The 22925-nt window shown below is 41.0% G+C and overlaps 2 protein-coding genes across 6 annotated transcripts in view; one reads left to right on the forward strand and one right to left on the reverse strand.

Annotated features, from left to right (window-relative positions):
* The window catches only part of DNAAF1 (dynein axonemal assembly factor 1), a 33633-nt gene extending 31496 nt beyond the window's left edge, over positions 1–2137 (reverse strand). For 2 of the 3 annotated variants that reach the window (XM_039503527.1, XM_039503526.1), the window contains exon 1: positions 1990–2083. The gene's annotated coding sequence lies outside the window, so the exon portion shown is untranslated. Of the gene's footprint in view, positions 1–1989 lie in introns of all 3 variants that reach the window. The other variant, XM_039503528.1, reaches the window with a different exon arrangement.
* Positions 2081–21678, forward strand: HSDL1 (hydroxysteroid dehydrogenase like 1). Of its 3 annotated transcripts, none has more exons than XM_039503530.1 (6): positions 2196–2214; positions 3858–3966; positions 15641–15873; positions 16726–17171; positions 19115–19345; positions 20638–21678. In XM_039503530.1, the coding sequence occupies exons 3-6, from the start codon at positions 15654–15656 to the stop codon at positions 20737–20739; spliced, it is 999 nt and encodes a 332-aa protein (XP_039359464.1). In that variant the 5' UTR covers positions 2196–2214; positions 3858–3966; positions 15641–15653; the 3' UTR covers positions 20740–21678. The 3 variants fall into 3 exon arrangements, with proteins under 3 accessions (XP_039359463.1, XP_039359464.1, XP_039359465.1); XM_039503531.1 differs by lacking the exon at positions 2196–2214 and adding an exon at positions 8021–8076 and having other exon boundaries at positions 3741–3966; XM_039503529.1 differs by lacking the exon at positions 3858–3966 and having other exon boundaries at positions 2081–2214.
* Positions 21679–22925: the final 1247 nt, after the last annotated feature.

The following is a 22925-nucleotide window of genomic DNA, read 5'->3' on the forward strand; positions in this document are numbered from 1 at the left end:
AGTGGAGTTCCTCATTTAACATTTTTATTACTGATCTTAGCACAAAAAATGGGCATGTGTTAATAAAGTCTGCAAATGACACAAAGTTGGGAGGTATTGCCAATATGGAGGAGGACCGGAATATCATACAAGAAGATCTGGATGACCTTGTAAACTGGAGTAACAGAAATGGAATGAAACTTAATAGTGCAAAGTCATGCATTTGGGGACTAACAAGAATTTTTGCTATAAACTGGGGATTTATCGGTTGGAAGTGACAGAGGAAGAGAAAGACCTCGGTATATTGGTTGATCACAGGATGACTATGAGCTATCAATGTGATGCAGACGTGAAAAAGGCCAACACGGTCCTGGGGTACACCAGATGAGGTATTTCCAGTAGAGATAGGGAAGTGTTAGTACCATTATACAAGGCACTGGTGATATCTCATCTGGAGTAGTGTGTGCAATTCTGGTCTCCCATGTTTAAGAAAGATGAATTCAAATTGGTTGCAGAGAAGGGCTACTAGGATGATCTGAGGAATGGAAAACCTACCTTATGACAGGAAACTCAGAGAGCTTGGCTTGTTTAGTTTAACAAAAAGAAGGCTGAGAGGAGAGATGATTGCTTTCTATAAATGCATCAGAGGAATAAATACCAGGGAGGGAGAGGAGTTCTTTAAGTTAAGCACCAATGTGGACCCCAGAACAAATAGATATAAACTGGTCATCAACAAGTTTAGGCTTTAAATTAGGCGAAGGTTTGTAACCATTAGAGGAGCGACGTTCTGGACCAGCCTCCCAAAGGAAGCAGTGGGAGCAAAAAACCTGACTTCAAAATTGAGCTTGAAAACTTTATAAAGGGGATGGTATGACAGGACTGCCTACCAATGGCATGTGGCCCATCATTGATGCCTGTAGCAGAACTCCCCAACAGATAGAGATGCAACACTAGAGGGGGAGGGCTCTGAGTTACTACAGAGAATTCTTTCCCAGGTATCTTCCTGCTGGGTCTTGCCCACTTTCTCAGGATCTAACTGATAACTTTATTTGGGGTTGGGAAGGAATTTTCCCCCAGATCAGATTGGCAGAGACCCTAAGGTTGTTTTTTTTCCTTCCTCTACAGCATGGGTCACTTGCAGGTTTAAACTAGTGTAAATGATGAGTTATCTGTAACTCTAGTCTTTAAACCATTAGGTGAGTACTTCAGTAACTCAGCCAGAGGTTAGGGGTCTATTACAGGACTGAGTGGGTGAGGTTCTATGGCCTGCAAGGTGCAGAAGGTCAGACTCGATGATCATGATGGTCACTTCTGATTTCAGCAAAAAGAACGAGGAGTACTTGTGGCACCTTAGAGACTAACACATTTATTTAAGCATAAGCTTAAATTTGTTAGTCTCTAAGGTGCCACAAGGACTCCTCGTTCTTTTTGCTGATACAGACTAACTCGGCTACCACTCTGAAACCGGTCACCATGCAAGGCACTGCATTTAGCTGTATGAAGTGGAAATCCATCAGCTTCATGAAAAAAACTCGTACAGATACAGACTTGCAGCCGATGAAGTGGGTTTTAGCCCACGAAAGCTTATGCTTAAATAAACGTGTTAGTCTCTAAGGTGCCACGAGCGCTCCTGTTCTTTTTGCGGATACGGACTCACACGGCTGCCACTCTGAAACGTCTGACTTCAGTAAGCGTGTCTGAGTAAGAATAGTCATTATAATTTTAAACCTAACTAGGGGATGTCAGAACGTGTTAGTATTAGAGCTGAGTGGGTCTAATTTTTTTTAATATTTCATTTTCTTTCTTTATATAAGAATTAGATACACTGCTCCCCCTCCCCCCCCGCACAGTCCCACTGGCCTGACTGGAGCTGCTCCCCTCAAACACAGAAATCAAACGATGCCTATGGGCGTCTCACAGATTCCCTACCCTGTGTGTGTAGGGTACAGACCCTCCCCCGGGGGGGGGGGTCAGGCAAATTTCCTCCCCCTTCCCGCAGCGGAGACTCACCCGCTTCCCTCCGCCTCAACCGCTACCAACCGCTTCTCCCGTAACCATGGCGACCCCTACGGCGGGACCAGAAGCCCCTGCGCGGCGCCCTCTAGCAACGGCGTCCGGAGCGTCCCGCCCCCGGACCTTACCAACAAGGAGTCAGGTGGTCTGGGAGTGGGCGGGGCCGGTGCTGGAGGAGAACTGGAAGTAGGCCGGCCCAGTCCCCGTCCTCCGCGCGCGCAGGTACGGGGGTGTGGGCGGGGAGTCAGCAGGGGCTGGGCGAGGGAGGTACAAGGGAAGGGGGCATGTGTGGGGGAGGAGGGTCTGGACAGGGTGTGGGATATGTGGGGAGTGAGGGTCTAGGGAGATGGGGATTGGGTGGGGGTTTGGGCAGAGGGGGCTGGGCTTAGGGGGTGTATGTGGAGGAGGAGGGTCTGGGTGAGGGGAAGGAGAGGTCTGGACAGGGTGTGGGATATATGGGGAGTGAGGGTCTAGGGAGATGGGGATTGGGTGGGGGTTTGGGCAGAGGGGGCTGGGCTTAGGGGTGTATGTGGAGGAGGAGGGTCTGGGTGAGGTCTGGGTGAGGGGAAGGGGGTCTGGACAGGTGTGGATATGGGGGGGTGAGGGTCTAGGAGAGAGGGGATTGGGTGGGGTTTGGGCAGAGGGGCTGGGCTTAGGGGGTGTATGTGGAGGAGGAGGGTCTGGGTGAGGGGAAGGAGAGGTCTGGACAGGGTGTGGGATATATGGGGAGTGAGGGTCTAGGGAGATGGGGATTGGGTGGGGGTTTGGGCAGAGGGGGCTGGGCTTAGGGGGTATAGGTGGAGGAGGAGGGTCTGGGTGAGGGAAAGGGGGGGTCTGGACAGGGTGTGGGATATGTGGGGAGTGAGGGTCTAGGGAGATGGGGATTGGGTGGGGGTTTGGGCAGAGGGGGCTGGGCTTAGGGGGTATAGGTGGAGGAGGAGGAGGGTCTGGGTGAGGGGAAGGGGGGGTCTGGACAGGGTGTGGGATATGTGGGGAGTGAGGGTAGAGGGAGATGGGGATTGGGTAGCGGGTTTGGGCAGAGGGGGCTGGGCTTAGGGGGTATAGGTGGAGGAGGAGGAGGGTCTGGGTGAGGGGAAGGGGGGGTCTGGACAGGGTGTGGGATATGTGGGGAGTGAGGGTAGAGGGAGATGGGGATTGGGTAGGGAGTTTGGGCAGAGGGGGCTGGGCTTAGGGGGTATAGGTGGAGGAGGAGGAGGGTCTGGGTGAGGGGAAGCGGGGTCTGGACGGGGTGTGGGATATGTGGGGAGTGAGGGTCCAGGGCAGGGGTAGGCAACCTATGGCACGGGTGCCGAAGACAGCACACAAGCTGATTTTCACTGGCACTCACGCTGCCTGGGTCCTGGCCACCGGTCCTGGGGGCTCTGCATTTAATTTAATTTTAAATAAAGCTTCTTAAATATTTTAAAAACCTTATTTACTTTACATACAATGATAGTGTAGTTATATATTATAGACTTATAGAAAGAAACCTTCTAAAAAGGTATCACCGGCACGCAAAATCTTAAATTAGAGTGAATAAATGAAGACTTGGCACAGCACTTCTGAAAGGCTGCTGACCCCTGGTCTGCATTGGGGAGGGGGGTCTGGGCAGAGGAGAAAGGGTGTCTGGGCTTAGGGGGGGTATGTGTGGAGGAGGAGGGTCTGGGTAGAGGGGAAGGGGGGGTCTGGCTCCTAGGTGGGAGGAGGGGTGGGGACAGGGGGCTCGGGGCTCCATGCGCTGCCCCTGTCCTGTGTGCTGACTCCACAGCTCCCATTGGCTGGGAACTGCAACCAATTTGAGCTGTGGGGGTGGTGCCTATGAGCATAGACAGTGTGTGGAAGACCCCCTGCTCCCCCCAACCTAGGAGCCGTTGCCAAAGGGACATGTCAGCCTCTTCCAGGAGCGGCGCAGGGCCAGGGTAGGCAGGGAGCCTGCCTTAGCTCTGCTGCGCAGCCAACCAGGAGCCTCCTGAGGTAAGCGCCTCCTGGCTGGAGCCCACCCCCTCCTGCACCCCTGCCCCAGCCCTGAGTCCTCTCCTGTACCCCACCCCCTCCTGCACCAAAACTCCCTTCTGGAGCCTGCACCCCTCATGTCCTCCTGCACCCCAATCCCCTGCCCGAGCCTTGAGACCCATCCAGCATCCAAACTCCCTCCCAGAGCTTGCACCCTGCACCCCCTCTATACCCCAACCTCCAGCCTCAGCCTGGTGAAAGTGAGTGAGGGTGGGGTAGAGCGAGCGACAGAGGAAGAGGGGATGGAGTGAGCAGGGCAGAGCCTTGGGGGAAGTGTGTAGCAGGGGAAGGGGCCTCAGTGTAGGGGTGGGGCAAGGGTGTTTGGGTTTGTGTGATTAGACAGTTGGCAAGCCTATTTTCTGCTAGCTTGCAGAGCCCATTAGGGCTCCCACACCCTCTCTTGGGTCTTGTCCCGCAGAAAGAAAGCAGAAGGTCATAGACCAAAGTGCAGGCAATGTGATGTTTATTGGGGTTAACAAGCAAGCATATGTACATCTCTGTACATCCTTAGAGCTCTTCCCCCCCCCATTAACAGGCTTAACTCTACCTGTAGTGCTCATCCCTTACAATTTATGGTCATGTTCTGTTTTGGAGGGTCTTGAGTATGGGGGCTTTGGTATCACCTCTTTTGTACCCCATGGGGAGGGGTAGGGAGTGAGATTATGTACCAGCCGGGGCACCGTTTCTTTTACTTTTTGTGTTTCTTATACCTCTCCCCTCATCCTCCTTGCCCCTCCCAACTGGTTGCTTAACCTTGTCTTGGGAGAGTAGTTGAGGCAGAACTTTCCTTCAATTGTACATTTGTATATTAAACTCCCACCCTACCCAGCAACACTTTAACTCTATTTCTTATCTTTTCTCATTTTACTAAAAACCCATCTGGCTGTAGGCAGAAGCAACACACACTGCCTTTGTTCACTTATGTTAGTAAGAATATAAGACACAAACAGTTGTATTTTAAAAACTTCAAAATACAAATGGGCAAACAAAACCTAAAATTTTATCTCAGGCAAATAAACAGGCCTAAATACTATATTATCATTACTAACAAGCCTGTTATCAAATAATTGTTCCTCGTGTAAGTATTATAAACTGTGATCAAGTCAGCCCATAATCTTCTCTTAATTAAGGACAGTGAATTTAGTGCCTTGATTCTCTCGCTATAAAGCATGTTTTCCAATCCTTTAATTGCTTTTGTGTGTCTTCCTTTGAACTCTCTCCAATTTGTCACACCAGTGCCAAATATAGAGGTAGCATAACCTAAATACTCTTATTTGAGATTTCCCTGTTCATACATCCAAGAATTGTATCAGCCCTTTTGGCCATAGTATATCACTGTAAGCTCATGTTCAGTTGATCCTGTAAGTATGGGCTACATTCTTTTTTCCTAGATTCATGACTTTACGTTTGGTCATATTAAAATGCATACTGTTTATTTTCGCCCAGCTTCCCAGCAATCCAGATCGCTCTATACCAGTGACCTGTTCTCTTCATTATTTACCATGCACCCAATTTTTGTGTCATCTTTAAACTTTTTCAGTGATTTGTTTTCTTCCAGCTCATTGATAAAAATGTTAAATAGCATAGGCCCAAAACCAGTCCCTGTACACACCCACACAATGCTATTCCCCTTTTACGACTACATTATGAAACCTGTAAATTAGCCAGTTTTTAATCCATTTAATGTGTGCCAGGTTAGTTTTGTAACATTTTAATCTTTTAATGAAAAGATGTGGTACTAAATCAACTGCCTTACAGAAGTCCATGTATGTTGCAACAACACTATTATCTTTATCAAACAAACTTCTAACTTCATTTAAAAAACCAAACAGACTATATCAAGTTAGTTTGACAGGATCTATTTTCCATAAACACATGATGAATGGTATTAATTATTACTTTCCTTTAATTCTTTATTATTTGAGTCCTGTATCAGCCACACTATTATTTTTTGCTCAGGATTGATATCAGGCTGACAGGTCTATGGTTACCTGAATCATCTTGTTTACCCTTTTAAAATGTTGGTGCATTAGCTTTCTTCCAGTTTTCTGGAATTTCCCCAGTGTTCCAAGAGTTGTTGAAAATCGACACAAATGGTCCAGCAAACTCCTTGGCCGGCTCTTTTAAATCTCTTGGATTCAAGTTACCCAGACTTGCTGATTTTAAAATGTTTAACTTTGGTAGCTGCTGTTTAACATCCTTCTGTGTTACTATTAGAATGGAAAGTGTTTCTTTATCATATGAGATAACTACATTATCTCTGTTTTTCCCCCCAAATACAGAACAGAAATATTTATTGAACTTTCTGTATTATTATTGAAGGCTCTACCATTTCCATCTAGTAATGGACTGACACCATTGTTAGGATTCTTTTTGTTCCTAATATTCTTAAAAGAAAAACAAAAAACCCTCTCCTTATTTTCCTTAACTCTACTGCCTGTAGATTGTTCCTTGTTTCTTTCAGCTTCCCTTATCAGTGTTCTACAATTCCTAGTTTCTGATTTAATCAACCTCCCCTTCAATTTGTTTTTGTTTGTTACAGTTGCCTTTTCTTCCCCTCTAAGCCAAGTTGTTTTTTTAGCCAGTACAATCTTTTTTCTCAATTGTGAGACTGTGGCTTTTTGGGCCTCTAGTAAAATATTCTTGAACAATTTCCAATTATTCATGTTTTTCTGTTTAAATGTGATTTGGTATGTAATAGTTTTTAGTTTTTATGAAATTAGCCCTTATAAAGCACCAAGTATATATATTACTGGTTTGAACTTTATTTGGTTTGCACATAACAAATGTGATCACTTGTATCTAAGCTACCCCAAAATTTTAGTTCTGTGATCATTTCCTTTTTCTATCAGGAGAAGATCTAATATAGAATTCCCCTGTGTTGGCTGCAATGCTTTTGAGATAGGAAATTGTCTGTTTTGAAATTCTGAGGATGTTTTAGTTCTGGCAGCATATGAAACCTCCAGTGTCTGTTGCTCAGACTGAAGTCCCCCATCATCATGCAGCCTTTTTTCTATACGTTCCTAAGGAGCTGGTCATCCTGTTCAAATCACACTAAGGATAGTTTGTGGCAGATACCAACTGGTACCCTATCTTGTGCTTCATCTGTTAGGACACTGATCCATAAGCATTCAAGATCATTTTCTTCCAAGTTGTCAGTGATTTAGAAGCAGGTAATGTCATTTTTGACATGGAGTGTCACTTCCCTTCCCCTTTTGCCCACTGAATCCTGAATGATTAGGTTATAACCTTGGTGATTCTGGTTCTGGATGTGGGTGGAGAGAGGAGGTCTGGGTGAGAGGAGAACATATATTACAGTATTCTACAGTCACTATTTCTTGGTAATTGCTTTGCCTCATTCAGGTTGGATGGTGCTCTGTGAATGAAGCAGGGATGCAGTCATTGAACAGGGAAGATACAGTAATGCACTGAAATAATAATTTTTCAGTATATTTCATTTATTAAAATAAGTAGATAATTTTCCCAGTGGGAATTAATATTTTTAAAATTCTTTGAAACCAATTGTTTTCTTCTTTGCGTCTATTTTTAGTAAGCTGTTTAAAATAAGGGCTGTACCTCTTTCTCATTCACTGTGCATCATGTGTCTTGTGTGCTGAATAAGGAAATGATCATTCTAAATTAATATTATGCAACTAACAACTGCCTCCTTATCCACATGTAGTGTATGGGGGAACTGAGAAGCACAGACAAGGAACCAATTTCAGCCTCGCAGAGTTAGGCCTTTGTATGTGACAATAATTAGGCTTTTCTTGGCTTTTGAGTGCTTGACTGTGCTTTGCATGAAGTATTTATATAATGCAGATATTGTGTGCTGCACTAAGCATGAGTTAGTGTTTTGCTTGACAAAGATGGACTTGTACACTTTTTTTTGTATACAGTTAAGCACATCCATAAGTGCTTTACTGAATTGGAGCCTAAGTGTCCAGTGGTAGGGCATTGCATTGGAAGCCCAGGAGATGATTTTCTGCTTCATTTTTTCCCATCTGCCAAATAGGGATTGAGATGCTCTTCCCACTTCATAAATTACTTCCACACTCATGGATGAAAATGGTATATAACAATACTTTGCTCTTTCCATATAGCACTAAGTCTTATTGTTAGTATTACATGAATAATGATAATCTGTTTGTTGATAATTTCTTTAACGTTCATAATCATTGTGTATTGACTGCTCAAAATGTTTAGGAACCATAACAAAATTGTGTCAGTTATACCCATGCTCTTGATATTTGTAATGTATAGTTGACTTAAGTAGGATTTTTGTCTCTTGAATTTCCATTTTTCTCTATTAAAAAAAAAGTTAACATCCGTCTCCCAGTTTGTCCCTAGTGTCGTGACGCTCACAAATTTCATTTCCATCTTTGGAAAAATGAAACAAAAGCAAGCATTTTGTTTTCCGTAGCAAAAAAATGTAATGGGCCAAATTTAGAGTGGCTGAAAAAGGTATAATTCAATTGAAGTCTCTGAAATTACTCTGTCTTTCAGTAGGAATAAATATGTCCCAGGATTACCAAGTGACTGACTCATTCTATTGTGGGTTTATCACTTTTATATCCAGGTTCTTTTAAGGTATCTACGTCAATGATATTATAAATACTATTTTTCCCCAAAAGAAATCCAGGTGAACTATGGTTGGGTCCTAGCCTTAAAATCTTCAAGTAATATCAGTGTATTGTATAATGGCTACACTACAAACATAATTTTGCCGCTTACCTTTTTTATAGCATATGCAGGACTTAGAAATGTCAGACTTGCTGCTTCTCTTTAAAATTTGAACATCAGAAAACCTGGATTTTGGATCTTTATGACCTGTAGTTTGCCAGTGATGCTCTTGATACACTTGCCAGGCAATGTGAGAATCCACTATCCAGGTTTTACTCTGATCTTGGAGCTTCTCACGCTGAAACTATTAAAGCAATGAGCAGAACTTAGGAGAGGATTTGCTTCATGGTTTATTATTTAATAGAAAATGCCTTCAAAAGTATAACCAGAAACCTTGGACCAATTTTTCACAGGGTATGTAAAATTCATGGGTTTCTTGACTTGTGTTCTGATGTAATATCTGGACTTATCAGGTAAGAGAAAACCTATTAAAAATAAAGCGAGCATGCTTATGCCACCTAAAATCAGCCTCTTTTCGGAATGAATTATTTATTGGGAAGCTGGAGGGGAGGCATTTGTGTTTTTTTTAAATAATTTACAGGTAAAAATTCTGCAAGGTAGGAAACTGACAGGGTCAAAAAGCTTAGAATAGAAAAGTATTGATCTGAGAAAATGGCCTAGGAGCAGGGGTTCTCAAACTGGGGTTTGGGACCCCTCAGGGGGTCGCGAGGTTATTATATGAGAGGTTGCGAGCTGTTAACCTCCACTCCAACCCCGCCTTGCCTCCAGCATTTATAATGGTGTTACATATATTAAAAAGTGTTTTTAATTTATAAGGGGAGTGTCACACTCAGAGTCTTGCTATGTGAAAGGAGTCACCAATATAAAAATTTGACAACCACTGGCCTAGAGAGAGGGCAGAGTTAGCAAAGGGAAATCATTCAGGATGAAAAGGGGGATATTTCCTGGGTGTCAGTCCCACTTCTGTCTTTTTTACGCAAATGGCCTTGACTTACACAAGTGAATAAAGAGAAGTAGAGAGAGGAATATTCACGGGAGAGTGCTGTGTGAATTTCAGTGTAAATTGAGTGATTGATGAGAGAACCAAAAGTAGGCATATGGTCAGATTCATTCCTGCTGTGATCAACAGGGGGGTGATTCAACCAGAGAGAACAGGTGGTAGTACTGCTCCATCACAGTTGCCACTGGGAAAAGGCAGCTCTCAATTATGTCAGGGGGAAGCCTGCTGTTATAGGATGTGCTGGATCAACACATCTTCTAGCTGCTCTGACCCTGCATCCTCTTCAACCAATGCTACCCACCTGCAGCCCCCTACCATTCTGTATGCTGCCAGAGATCTCCATCTGCTGCTGTCAGCAAAGAGCTTGAGTCGACTTAGCTGATAGCATACAAGGAAGAATAATACAAAGAAGCCAAGAGAAATATCGGGAGGTGTTTGTCAATAGTGCATTAAATGTGGCTGTACAACATCTTAAAGCAGCAAAGCAAGAAAGCGTAATTTTGGGATATAATATATGCACGCAGGCTTCAAATGGGCTGGAAGATAAAATAGAGAATTGTGGGGACTGAAGAGTTTGTGGGCAAAAGACATGGGGGTACAGATGGTGACTGGAGTGGTGGGGGAGGAGAAACATGGCCAATTTTGAAGCAAGATTATCTGATTTGCAAAGAACGTAGCATTGACTGTCCCAGGATATTTTCAAAGCGAGATGGTGCTTTACTGAACTCATAGGGCACAAGTGTGTGTGTATGCAGGGAATAGATCTTGTGTGCATCAGGCTGGAAGTAAATCTTTTTATTTATGTTGGTCATGGCAATCCTGCTACTTGGCAACTGAGGAGCATTACACCAGACTCTGCTGCATTACTTTTCTGCATTGCTTTCATCTCCATTTAATAGCTAATATAGCTGTAGGGCATCCCAAGTAATGAATTCAGACTGTAATGCCAAGCTCTGATGCTTCTGATCTCAAGGATTAAAAATACAGCCGTATGCTCTCTTAAAGGTGCAGTAGTATTAGAGTTGCAGTTAGGGAAGTTCAGTTGAGCCAGCCATAACATATTAAAGAACGAGTAAAATTCCAAGAAGTGATAAGAGACCTAGCATTTCTGTGCTACTCCTTTAAGCCATGGATGTGTGAGTATCTAGTTGTCACATTTCTAGATGTAAAATCTGTTATACTTTTATATTATTTACATAAAACCTGCACTGTGCAGAATCCATCCTCTGGTTACTTGTATTTTCTATCTGATTTGTATTTTATGTTTGTATAAATTGGGAGTTCCTTGGGCCAGTGACTCTGTGGTTCTGTGTTTTCTGTAGAGTAATAACATGAAACACCATGTTTCAATAACATGAAACACATAAGCAACAGTGTCTTGTGTAAAGATAAGGACTGAAGACAGCTGTTTTAGTTGGATAATTTACAAAGATGACGATAAAATAGAAGCAGTTTATCCTGAATATATTTACTCAGGAGGTAATTGTTAAAATAGATCAAAATGTCAATATTGGTGAATGAAATAAAGATAGAACAATCCACTTTTTAAAAGGGAGTTAAGGAGTTTTAACCATTTACTATTTTTAATACATCTCAAATGTCATTTCATCATAATCTTCCCCTCTCTTGTCCTCCATATCCTCTCTAACTTCTTTGGTTTCCTCTTACTCCTGGTTTTTCACCATCTCTCATGCAGCCCCCTTTCCTGAATGCCAAGCAGCTTCCTTCATCGCTTTAAACCCTACCTATTTTTGTAATCTTTCATTATTAATCTCCTCCACAATGGTTCTTCTGTGTGTACTTGTGCTATATACAGTATTGTATTTGTTAAAATTAGATTGTAACCCCTTCAGGACAGGAACCTAAGCCTTCTGTGTGTTCTGGAAAGTGTCACGTACACTTACAGTGCTCTATGAATAAGAAATGAAAATGGCCCACCATGGAAGTTGAGATCTTCAGGTCAGTTCTGGGATTACTTTCCAGTGCTGGTGGCAGGACTTTCACAGTTGAGCATGCTTGTATAGTCTGCTGTCCTCAGCAGTTCACCGGAATCTGCGTTTGGCAGCCCTCTGGACATAGTGTAAGACAGGGGTTCTCAAACTGGGGTTTGGGACCCCTCAGGGGGTCGCGAGGTTATATGGGGGTCGCAAGCTGTCAATCTCCACCCCAACCCCACTTTGCCTCCAGCATTTATAATGGTGTTAAATATGTAAAAAAGTGTTTTTAATTTATAAAGCGGAATCACACTCAGAGGCTTGCTATGTGAAAGGGGTCACCAGTATAAAAGTTTGAGAACCACTGGTGTAAGAGCTATTAGCTTGGTCAGGCTTTCGTAGAGTCTTATGGAGAGTTTTATTAACAAGCAGAGGTTCTTTTATACTGTATTGATCTTGAATTTTTTTCCTCTTAAAATGCCTCTTGTACTGAGAGCTTCATGCATGCATTAGATTAAAGGGGCACTTTTAGGTCAGTTAAAGACCAGATTTTTTTTTAAACCAATGTATTGTTTTCCCCAATCCCTTAATCCTTCCCATGTGCAGTGAAAAAGGGTTGCCACCTCTGAGGCACAAAAAAAGGGACAGCCATGTCAGTATGATCCTGAGCCCATAAAACTGGACAGCTGCCAATGTGTACTAAGCCCCCTTACAGGTTTCTTGGGACAACTACCTCAAAAAAGGGATGATCCTGGGAAAACCTGGACAGGTGGCAACCCTAACTGGGAGTCCATTTTTTTTCTGTTTGATGTCCAATGCCAGTAAAACATGAATGTTCCTCATGCAGACTTCAGCATGTTTAATACTATTCAAAAGGGTCTAATCCTTCAATCATTCCTGAAGTTGTTTTAACATATTTTGTTGAAAACACCACCACAGATTGATCCCTAAAACTGGAGGTTTATCTTATTAGTTTTGCCACTGCCTTTATAGAAATAAATTTAAAATTTAAATGATTTTACTTTTCAATTAGAGCCCCTCACAGCAGCATCTGATAGAAGATATTCCTCCTCCTTAAAAATGTGAAGTTAATTTCAGTTTTCAGATTTAAATGAATACAAAATGCGTTTTACTTTACTTAGTTTGGAAAAAATAAATTCAGACTCTCACAGGCATTTGAGATTTTTATGACTTCGAAGAATTATCATTTATTTCAAAATGGCTAGAAGTGCAGTAGATGATTTGGAGAACAGGGCAGGGACCTTATCTTTCCATTTGAAGAACTTACACATTTATAATAGATATGATATGGTGAGTGAAGGTACAAATAATAGGGAGGGGAAGAACAAGGGTTAACAGGCAAACTAGCCACATTATTTTTCCATCAGGATGAGAGGGAAGAGAGAGACTATTTCTGTTTTGAAATAGTCAGAAGGTACTTGGATACTATGGCAGTGGGGTGATACTAGTAAATAGTAGATCATATGGTAATTCAGTTTAGGTATGTGTACAAACGGGTGGGAAAACAAAGTTGTTTAGAATATTATAATGGAATCACTTGTGGCTGTTGCAGTTTTAAGGCAGCATTTGAATGCAGAGAGGGTGGTGGTTTGGTGGACCGGACTAGAAGCATTCTAGAAGCAAACAACTTGCAGGGATTATCTGATAAGAGCATTAAATCTATGAGGGGAGTTAAAGGGATAACATCAAGTTAAAAACTGCCTTTCTGTTTGTATTACCTGCTTCTATTACGAGTAATGACTAGCTGAAAGAGGTTAGCAGAAAAAATGATTTTTTTTTCCTTCTCAAGTTTGTGTTTTACAGCACTTTGTATATCATCAGTTTCAACAGTATCTCCTGCATAGATTGTTTGCCCTTTGGTGTGGGTGGGTCTCTCTCTCACAGCAATATAGAATGTTAAAATATTACGGCAGGATAAAACTTCAGAAAATATATTTGTAAAACCACAAATATTGGCATGATGAATCAGCAGTATGTGTAGTATCTGACATGATTTCAAAATCAGTTTTTGAAATGACTAAATTGTAAACTGATGGTCACTTATAATCAGTGAAAGAGTAATTAATGGCTGCAGAATAAATAACAATAGGCTGTTGAAAAGACTCATGTAGCTGAATTCAGCCTTTTATATGGTAACAAGTCACGTGCACAAAACTACATTTTACATTAGTACTGCATTAACTTTATGCTCTTTTGGGCAACAAACTAGAATTTGAGGTAAACATTTTGACCCACCCTCTTGTGGAATTCTAACTCCCTCTTTTTAATCCTAATCTCTTGCCAGTTCGTATGTGTTGCAATCACCGTAGCAGAAAACAATAATGTTCATAGGCAAAACATTTTACAAGCACTTGTAGGAGTAGAATATGTATAATATGTTGCAACTATATGCTGTATGTAGCATCTTTAGGCTGGGAAAGATTAGATTTTTATCGTAAATGTGGGTATCTATTTCACCACACACAAACTGACTAAACAGTACTTCCGTAGATAGTTGAAATTTAAAGATTAGCAAACTAAGAGAAATTCTTCTTGAGAACTTGTTAGAGGCTGTTATTAAATAATTGTCTGACACCCCAACACTTTCCTACAACAGTGCAAATATAAATAGGTAATTAAAAAAAGCTTTAAACCCCCAATTTTGTGAAACTATGAAAATGTAAGTTGATAAAAATAGAAAAAAGCTTAAAAATAAACATTGATATTATCTGTCAAAATTAGAAAAAAATAAAAATTGAATTCTGCCAAGCCTGAATGTCTTGCATGCCCAAATGTTTCATAGGAGTAAATAATACAATTACAGAGAAATCCAAAACAATAGCAGAGAGGAAATTAAATAATACATAGGAGAGATGAAAGTGATCTTTTCACCTGAGATTCGAAAAGAAATGGAAAGGAAAAAAGGGGGGTGGGGTGGGGAGAGGAGGTGATAGATAAAGGGAAACAATTGTAGGTAGTTGGGAGTAGAAAAGTAGAAGGACTTTGCACCAATCATGGTGAAATTGGTGGGGGGCTGGGACAGAAAGAAGAGGTAGGTGTAGAATGAGCAGAAGTAGGCATGAAGGAATGAGCACGAGGCCAGTGCAAGGCCATGTAGTATCTTCAAAACAAGGACTGCAGTTTTGATCTTGGAGGTAATAGGGAATTAGAGGTCGTGTAGGGTATTGCCCATGTGTGGGAACATGCAGTAGGATGGGTGAAATCATCATTCATGTGACAGTCTGGAGATCGGACTTGGGACACCAAGAATCATAGGAATGTAGGGCTGGAAGGGATGAAGTCCAGTCCTCTGTCCTGAGGCAGGACCAAGTAAACATAGACCATCCCTGATAAGAACAGGTTGGACAAATACCTAAAACCCTCCAATGATGGGGATTCCACAGCCTCCCCTGGAAGGCTATTCTAGTGCTCAACTACCCTTATCATTAGAAAGATTTTCCAAATATCTAACCAAAATCTTCCTTGCTTCAGATTAAGCCCCTTAGTTCTTGCTTTACCTTCACTAGACATGGAGAACAATTGATCAACATCCTCTTTGTAACATATTTGAAGGTTATCAGGTCCCCCATTAGTCATCTTATCTCAAGACTAAATATACACATTTTTTACCGTTCCTAATAGATCAGGTTTTCTAAATCTTTTTCATTTTTGTTGCTGTCTGGGGAAGCGTTGCAATAAAGAAGCCAAGAAAAGATGAACTATGGATCAGGATTTTAAGTAGGGTGGATTTGAAACAATCTTATTTTGGGGGGAGGTGGTGATAAACTGGCTTACATTATGGGAAAAAGAAAGTCAGACTGCTGATGTTAACGGTGGACTTTCCAAATGCTCAACAGTTGCATGGTTCTGTGTTGGTGCCCTGGCTTCCTTCCATCTTGAAATTTTACTAAACATCAGTACAAAAAGAGTGAAATGAGGTGGAATTTTAATCAGATTATTCTCTGTTCTAAAGCTATGGTCAGTGTAATATTTATGTTCCGGTAAACAGAGGGGGTTTGATAATTGCTTATATATCACCTGTGTTTTCTTTTTTTAGATTTCTGATTGCCATGGCTGCAGTTGACAGTTTCTACCTCTTGTACAGGGAGATCGGTCGTTCCTGCAGTTGTTATATGGAGGCACTGGCTTTAGTTGGAGCCTGGTATATGGCCAGAAAATGCTTCACTCTTGTGTGTGATTCTTACAGCTTGATCAGGTTGCATTTCATCCCCAAGCTGGTGAGCAGGGCTGATTTTGTCAAGCAGTATGGAAGATGGGCTGTAGTCACTGGTAAGAGAACGCAACAGCATGTCTGTTATTTTTATCTGAAAGCCAGTCGTACTTGTGTTTGATTTGAAAGATGCTTTCCCCTTCCTTGCCCTTAGTAATTATCTACTCTTTGGTGATATATGTACTATATTTTGTGGAGCTATTTTTCAGATGAATCGGGACCTTTCATAGTAAATACTGGCCCTGAAATAACAGCATTGACAATTAAACTCTCCAGCAATACTTTTCATCCCTTTTAAACAGAGGATCCAGTCTCTCAGTGCTTAGGGAGTCCTACTGACTTCAGTTGTGCTCTTACAATCTGACACAACCTCTTTCCGTGCAAATATTACTGGATTTTGCCATTCTTTTTCCTTTAGTTAGCCACTCTGCTGCTTCTGCGTGTCTGATCAGACTCAGAAGCTGTTGACATCTAAGAAGATCTCTAGTTGAAAAGTGACTATTGGAGTAGCAGAATGGCAGGCAGATATGTACCCACTATCTTGTTCACATTCTTTGTATAATGACTTACACAAAGCACTCAGATTTGGCTCAGGGCAAAGTTTGCACCTCTGACATACTCTCTTCACCAGACTTGCCTCAGTCTTCTAATCCTGTGTCTAAAACCTACACCACTCTTATAGTTACGTTTACTACTTTGGGGTACATTTACTACTTGATTTGGGGTTTTAACTGATTGTAACAGACAAGTCTCTCTCTGGCATGGTTTTATTGAGATCAGGGCTGATCACTTATTTCTTATCACCTTAAGGGGGGGAACAATATCATAATGAAATAAAAGTGGAAACAGAAAACTGGGGTCACCATACTAGCTGCTGTATCTCCACATTACTATCTTACTTTCTACTGTAGGTAGCACAGCTGGCGTCGGAAAAGCTTATGCTGAAGAACTGGCAAACCGTGGTATCAACATTATCTTAATCAGCCGGAGCAAAAAGAAGCTGGAGGCCGTAGCTAAAGAGATAGCCGAAACCTATAAAGTTGAAACTGCTGTTATAGTAGCAGATTTCAGCAAAGGTCGTGAGATTTACTCTTCCATTAAGGAAGCCCTCAGAGACAAAGACATTGGGATTTTGGTGAATAACGTAGGAGTGTTTTATACCTACCCGGAATATTTTACCAGGTTGTCTGAGGACAAACTATGGGAAATTGTCAATGTAAATATTGCTGCTGCTAACATGATGGTGCATATAGTGCTGCCAGGGATGGTACAGAGGAAAAGAGGTGCGATTGTGAATGTTTCTTCTGGATCCTGCTGCAAACCCACACCACAGATGGCAGCATATTCAGCCTCCAAGGTAAGCCAGGGTGCAGAATGTGCTTAACCCTACCGTGCCAATTGAGCTTCACTAACTTGTGCAGAGGGGCGTGAGGCTATTTATTTGTATTGTGGTAGTGCTTAAGAGCGCCAGTCATGGATCAGGGCACCATTTGGTAAATGCTGTACAAAAAATAGCTTTACCTGTTGGTCCATTTAGAGTGGCTGGTGTCACAAATGATGCTAGCCTGGGCCATCTGAAGTACAAGGACTGTGCCTTCTCCTTACACAAGGAGAGGAAGAGGGAAGGCTCTGGACTTCATTCTCCACCTCTCTCCTCTAGCCACCCCCACAGGGCAAGTCCCAGGTCATTTCAGATGTTTTAAGATATATTCTACCTAACTAAAACATAAGAGACTCTCAGATTCTCAGATAATGCTAATTTTTTAAGTGTGTGGCAAAGTGTTCCCAGTAATTTGCTGTGGATTACAGTAAACTAGTAAACCTCTAAAAGTAGGTTAGCGTAGCTTCCTGCTGGTAGTTCTTTTTGTTGTTAAATTAATCCTTTATTAAATGTCAGTTTCAGAACAGTAAAGTGCTACTTTTTGCAAAATTTAGAGAAAAGGATGTGCCTTAATGTCTCACTTACCTAGATGTGGAATTTCATACACTAATATTACAGTACTGCCTAGAAGTTTAGAAGTGTCCAAAATCCCCGTGATAGCAGTAGAACTAGTATCAGACACTTCCTGCCTCCTCCATACAAGATCCTATGAAGGGGTAGGATTACGAAAGCCCCAATCCTTTAAACACTTTATTAATTTTAAGCATATGAGTAATCCCACCGACTTCAGTTGAACTACTAACAGGCTAAGTGTTTGCAGGATTACGGCCAAGGGTGCCAGGAGTTAGAGAAGCACTAGTGGGGCTATTGACATTGCAGGTTCAGTTTCTGCTTCAGGCATATTATTTTTATTTTTAAAGGTGGTTTTTTGTTTTTTTTTGAGGGGGGTGGTTTTTAATGTTTAGTTTGTTTCCCCTCCACAAGCAGAGTGAGTTTGAGAAGGGAAGATGACTCCCTTCTTCCCACTATGCCCCATGATGAGCAACTGTGGGAGAGAATCCATGAGTCATGGAGCAATGCAGAAAGTATGTGCACATGTGGGAATCCAGGATCGTACTGGCTGGCCACTTAGTTACCAGCACTGCTCTGATATTGGAGGCATCTGACTAACCATTTACCATGGTAGCAGTGCAGCAGATAACATTACAGCAATGTTACTACTGATAAGAGTGCGCCAAACTTATTTATTGTGCTGTGCTTGATTTCCATAGTCCCCACTATTAGGTTTATGATGCCAAAGGTTAGTTTTTACATTGGGGAGTAAAATGAGCTGAGGAAAGTGTTTGGGCCATGCCCACAAATTTAGGCCTTAATTCTGTAAACATGCATGTATGTAATTTTACACATGAGTACTTCTGTTAGCTTCAATGAGGCTACGTGGCTATGAAAAGTTAAGCTCATGTATAATGTTTGCAGGAGCAGAACTTAAATGACTACGCACACTGGTGTCTAATGCACCAAGTAAACTGGGGAAAAAATGGGTATTAAAGAAAAAATATTTTAGTTGTAAATTCAGGTAGTGTTTGCAACAATAGTAGGTTTCAGTACAACAAAAAGTTCAGCCAGAACTGTGTGTCTTTTTAAAATTGACATACCTTTAAACTAATTAACTGGGTCTCCTACAATTTGCTGAAATAAAACAAACAGATGCTGAAAACTAGAAATCATGGTCATGCTATAAAAACATATTTTGGATTTTTCTAGTATTTATGTCAAAATATAGGTTTTTCTTTTTTTATAACCCTTTTGTCAGAATAGTAGTATACTTGTCCAAGATACTAGTTTTAATAAGACTTTATTACCCCCCTCCTCCCCATGCAAAATTGAGGAATCCTATTTTTCTGCTTTTATCTTACCAGGCCTACTTGGACCACTTCAGTAGAGCACTACATTACGAATATGCTTCAAAAGGAATCTTTGTTCAGAGTTTAATCCCATTATACATCTCCACAAACATGACACAATTTGGTGATCGCATTCTGTCAAACAAGGTTTTTTTTATGCCGTCAGCTAAAGTATATGCACATCATGCTGTTTCCACCCTTGGGATATCCAGAAGGACTACAGGATACTGGATCCATTCTATTCAGGTAACATAATTAATCCAACTAGTTTACATTAGTAAATCTCATTACCTTTTCAAAGGGGGAATTTTAATTTTGTGGCTTCTATTGATTTTCATGGGAGTCCAGAAGCTAAAACAAGTGCAAAGTCTTGGACATTTATTTCTAATCAGCAGCACAAACCAATTAACCTAAACCAGAGGCACTGCTCCATATTTCTTGACCGCTTCCATATTTAATCAAATTATGACTGGACTACATATTTTGCCTTAGAAGGAGAGGGAGAATCTGATTGCTACTTTTAATTTGCAGTCCAAATTTTAAAAAATTGCATTAAAAAACACGAGGGGTTACCAAATGAAATTAATAGGCAGCAGGTTTAAAACAAACAAAAGGACGTCTTTTTTCACACAACACACAGTCAGTCTGTGGAACTCCTTGCCGGAGGATATTGTGAAAGCCAAGACTAAAACAGGGTTCAAAAAGAACTAGGTAAGTTCATGGAGGATAGGTCCATCAATAGCTATTAGCTTTGATGGGCAGGGATGGTGTCCCTAGCTTCTGTTTTCCAGAAGCTGGGAATGGATCACTTGACGATTACCTGTTCTGTTAATTCCCTATGGGACATCTGGCATTAGCCACTGTCGGAAGATAGGCTACTGGGCTAGATGGATCTTTGGTCTGACCCAGTATGGCCGTTCTTATGTTCTTAATAACATAACATTATAACATCTTGCACCTCTCTTAACTTGAATATGTCACAGTTCAGTAACTGTTTTCATTGAATTACACTTAAAATTCCCTGAAAATATTTGTTGTGTTTAAAAAATTGTTACAAAATCCACATCTTTAGCCACAACTACCTGAAAATGTCTGTTTAATGTAGATTTCCTTTTTTCTTTATTGCACAGTATGTGACCATAACCTCACTTTGCAAAAGGACTGGCGTGAGCACTAATGACGTCTCCTGGCTAATTTTGATCATTTTGTAAACTGTGAAAGAAGGAGGGACGTAAGGGGTGGAGATTAGGAAGAAATGAAGGGGAGAGCATGGAATTTATGAATAAACAACTAAGATATATTTGCAGAGCCTGATCTTACACCTGTATGAGTAAGGTGGTTCTGAGGTTCATAACATATATTTAGTTACAGCATTTGTTTTTTAATTTGAATTATCATATACTGTAGTTCTATTTTAATGTAAAATAACAAGTGTTGATGTTCAGAAAAGGAATTGCAGTTTTTCGAACTACCATGAAAGTACAAGTTTACCTAGAAAGAACTGATCCTTTCATCCTTTTTCTCCCTCTCTTTTGTAGTTTCTGCTTGTACAATATATGCCAGAATGGTTCTGGGTTTGGGGAATGCAGATTCTCAACAGTGCTCTACGTCGGGAAGCCGTATCCCATGGAATATATTAGGAATATCATCTAGGAAATAGCCAATGTGCTAAACTACTGCACTAGCCTACTTTGAGCATTGGAAGAACTCTCTTTAAAAAACCAAACAGTTTGCTAATATGTTTTCATCATAAACAATATACGAATATAGTTACCAGAGAAGCCTGGATCCTGCCCCTCTTTTGTACTGCTGGGCCCAGAGCAACAGCTGAGCAGGACATAACTGATTTTTGTCGAGTACAGTTCAGATAGTTAAATCTCTGAGTTTCTCATGCAATTGAATGAGAGTGGGCGGTGTGCTGATCCTGCATGGAATTGACTTGCCATGGAAATCCTAGTAATATGAATGGGAATTTAGATAGCCCGGTGTTTTGCATGATTGGGCACTGGAAGAATTGAAGGGGATCCCTAATCATGTTGTGTTATAAAGACAATCTCAGATTTTAAATGAACTAAATCTCTTTACAGTGGACTATCTTGTGTTGATTTTCCAATCTTGTCATTGCAGATGTTATGTTGAAAAATGTATACGGTTACTTTTCAAAACTGGGAGAAAGGTAGAATGCATTTAAGCCTTTTTAGTTAGTTAATTCTTTTGTTTGTGTGTGTTCTGATAGAGCAGCAATAAAGTTCAAATAAAAATGTTTGCTTGCTTTCCTATACCAAGTTTGAAAGGTTTTGATCCAATTTTCAAGTGGATACTCCATTAATAATCTGTGACGTCTAAAGAATTTAATCAGATACTTAAACTATTTTAAAAAGTCCATGATTTAAGGTGGAGTCTTTTGATCTTTTAAAAATATATTTAGGTCTTCTTTCTTCTGTAAGTGAAAACTATTTAATTTTGTAACATTTGCTTTTATGTTGCTAGTAGTGTAGCATTTTTTACTACTTTCTGCCTACCTTGTACCATATACTATGGTGTAAATACCACAAAAACTAAATTTTCTGGGAGTCAAATGTGCTATTTTTTATGTTGTTGTCTACATATAAATCCCATGTTAAACCAGAATCTGAATTATGCATAGTAGATTTTTCACTCAGTTTTCTATGTAATATCATTACGATTCTGTATTACCACCCCCTTAACTGTTATAGTGAGACCATTAAAAATATAGAATAATGATGCAAAAGTAACTTCACATAGTATCTGGTAGAGCAGTCGGTATCTTCTACTTTGTGTTAATAGATCCGTTACCCACGAGGCCAGGATTTGCCCTACATTCAATGCCAACCTCTTGTGTGGGATACAGGCCTAAAGAGCAGTAGCAACAATGTACAGTTCCACTGCGGGAGGGAGGGAGACCATGCAGGAGTACTCTGCGCCTCTTTTACAGCAGAGCAGTGCTTCTTGGCAGCAACATGGGGGGAGAGTTCACATGGGTCCAAAAACTACATCTATCCATTGCCCAAAACCCCATGGTGGAGGGCAATATAGCAGGTTATAGCCTCTGATAGGACCCAGCTGATGCAGTTGTGGCTGCAAAATAAAACTGACTCCTTCATGCCAGTTGTGGGTTCGGAAAGCAGGATTCTCCCCCTCCACCCAACTCCACTTACCATACAGGGGGATTAGAATTCAGCCCATTGAATAAAGGATGGGTGCCGATGTGACTAATTACAAACCTGTTACAAGGTGGCTAATTCTAAAACATATCTTGTGGTATTTTTGGTCAGATATCTTTAAAGTCCAATATACAGATAGTTCATACTGTGAAACCTCCCAAAGGTTTGTATTATATAAAAATGAGACAAAGTGCTTTATGACTCAGTATATTTGCAATGCTAATTAGCAATTGGCTGGCTGAGTTACTGCCTAGAGTGAAATTCAGTTGGGTCCAACAACTCTAATTTATTTGTTTCATATAAGCTTATATGGTTTGGGTATTGACTCATGCTCATGAACAAGATTGATTTAGGTAAGTGTGGGTACATGCAAAAATGGTGTAAACAAACTACACATTTTATTAAAGAAAGACAAACTTTTGTCTTCAAGAAAACACTGATAAAATGGTTCTTCAAAAAAACTTCAACTTTAAGCACATGAAAAGGATGTGAATAGTTTGAGTATGGGCCTAAAGTCTTTGCAGGAATTGGGGTCCTAGGCAGTGACCTGTGAATAAACAAACTCTTTAATTTTGCCCACTCTCAAACTATATGTAAAAACGTTAAATCAGAAGTTTAATTTATGGTACTGATTTTTATAA

This window comes from Mauremys reevesii, linkage group 16 (assembly GCF_016161935.1).
Source record: "Mauremys reevesii isolate NIE-2019 linkage group 16, ASM1616193v1, whole genome shotgun sequence".
NCBI lineage: Eukaryota > Metazoa > Chordata > Testudines > Geoemydidae > Mauremys > Mauremys reevesii.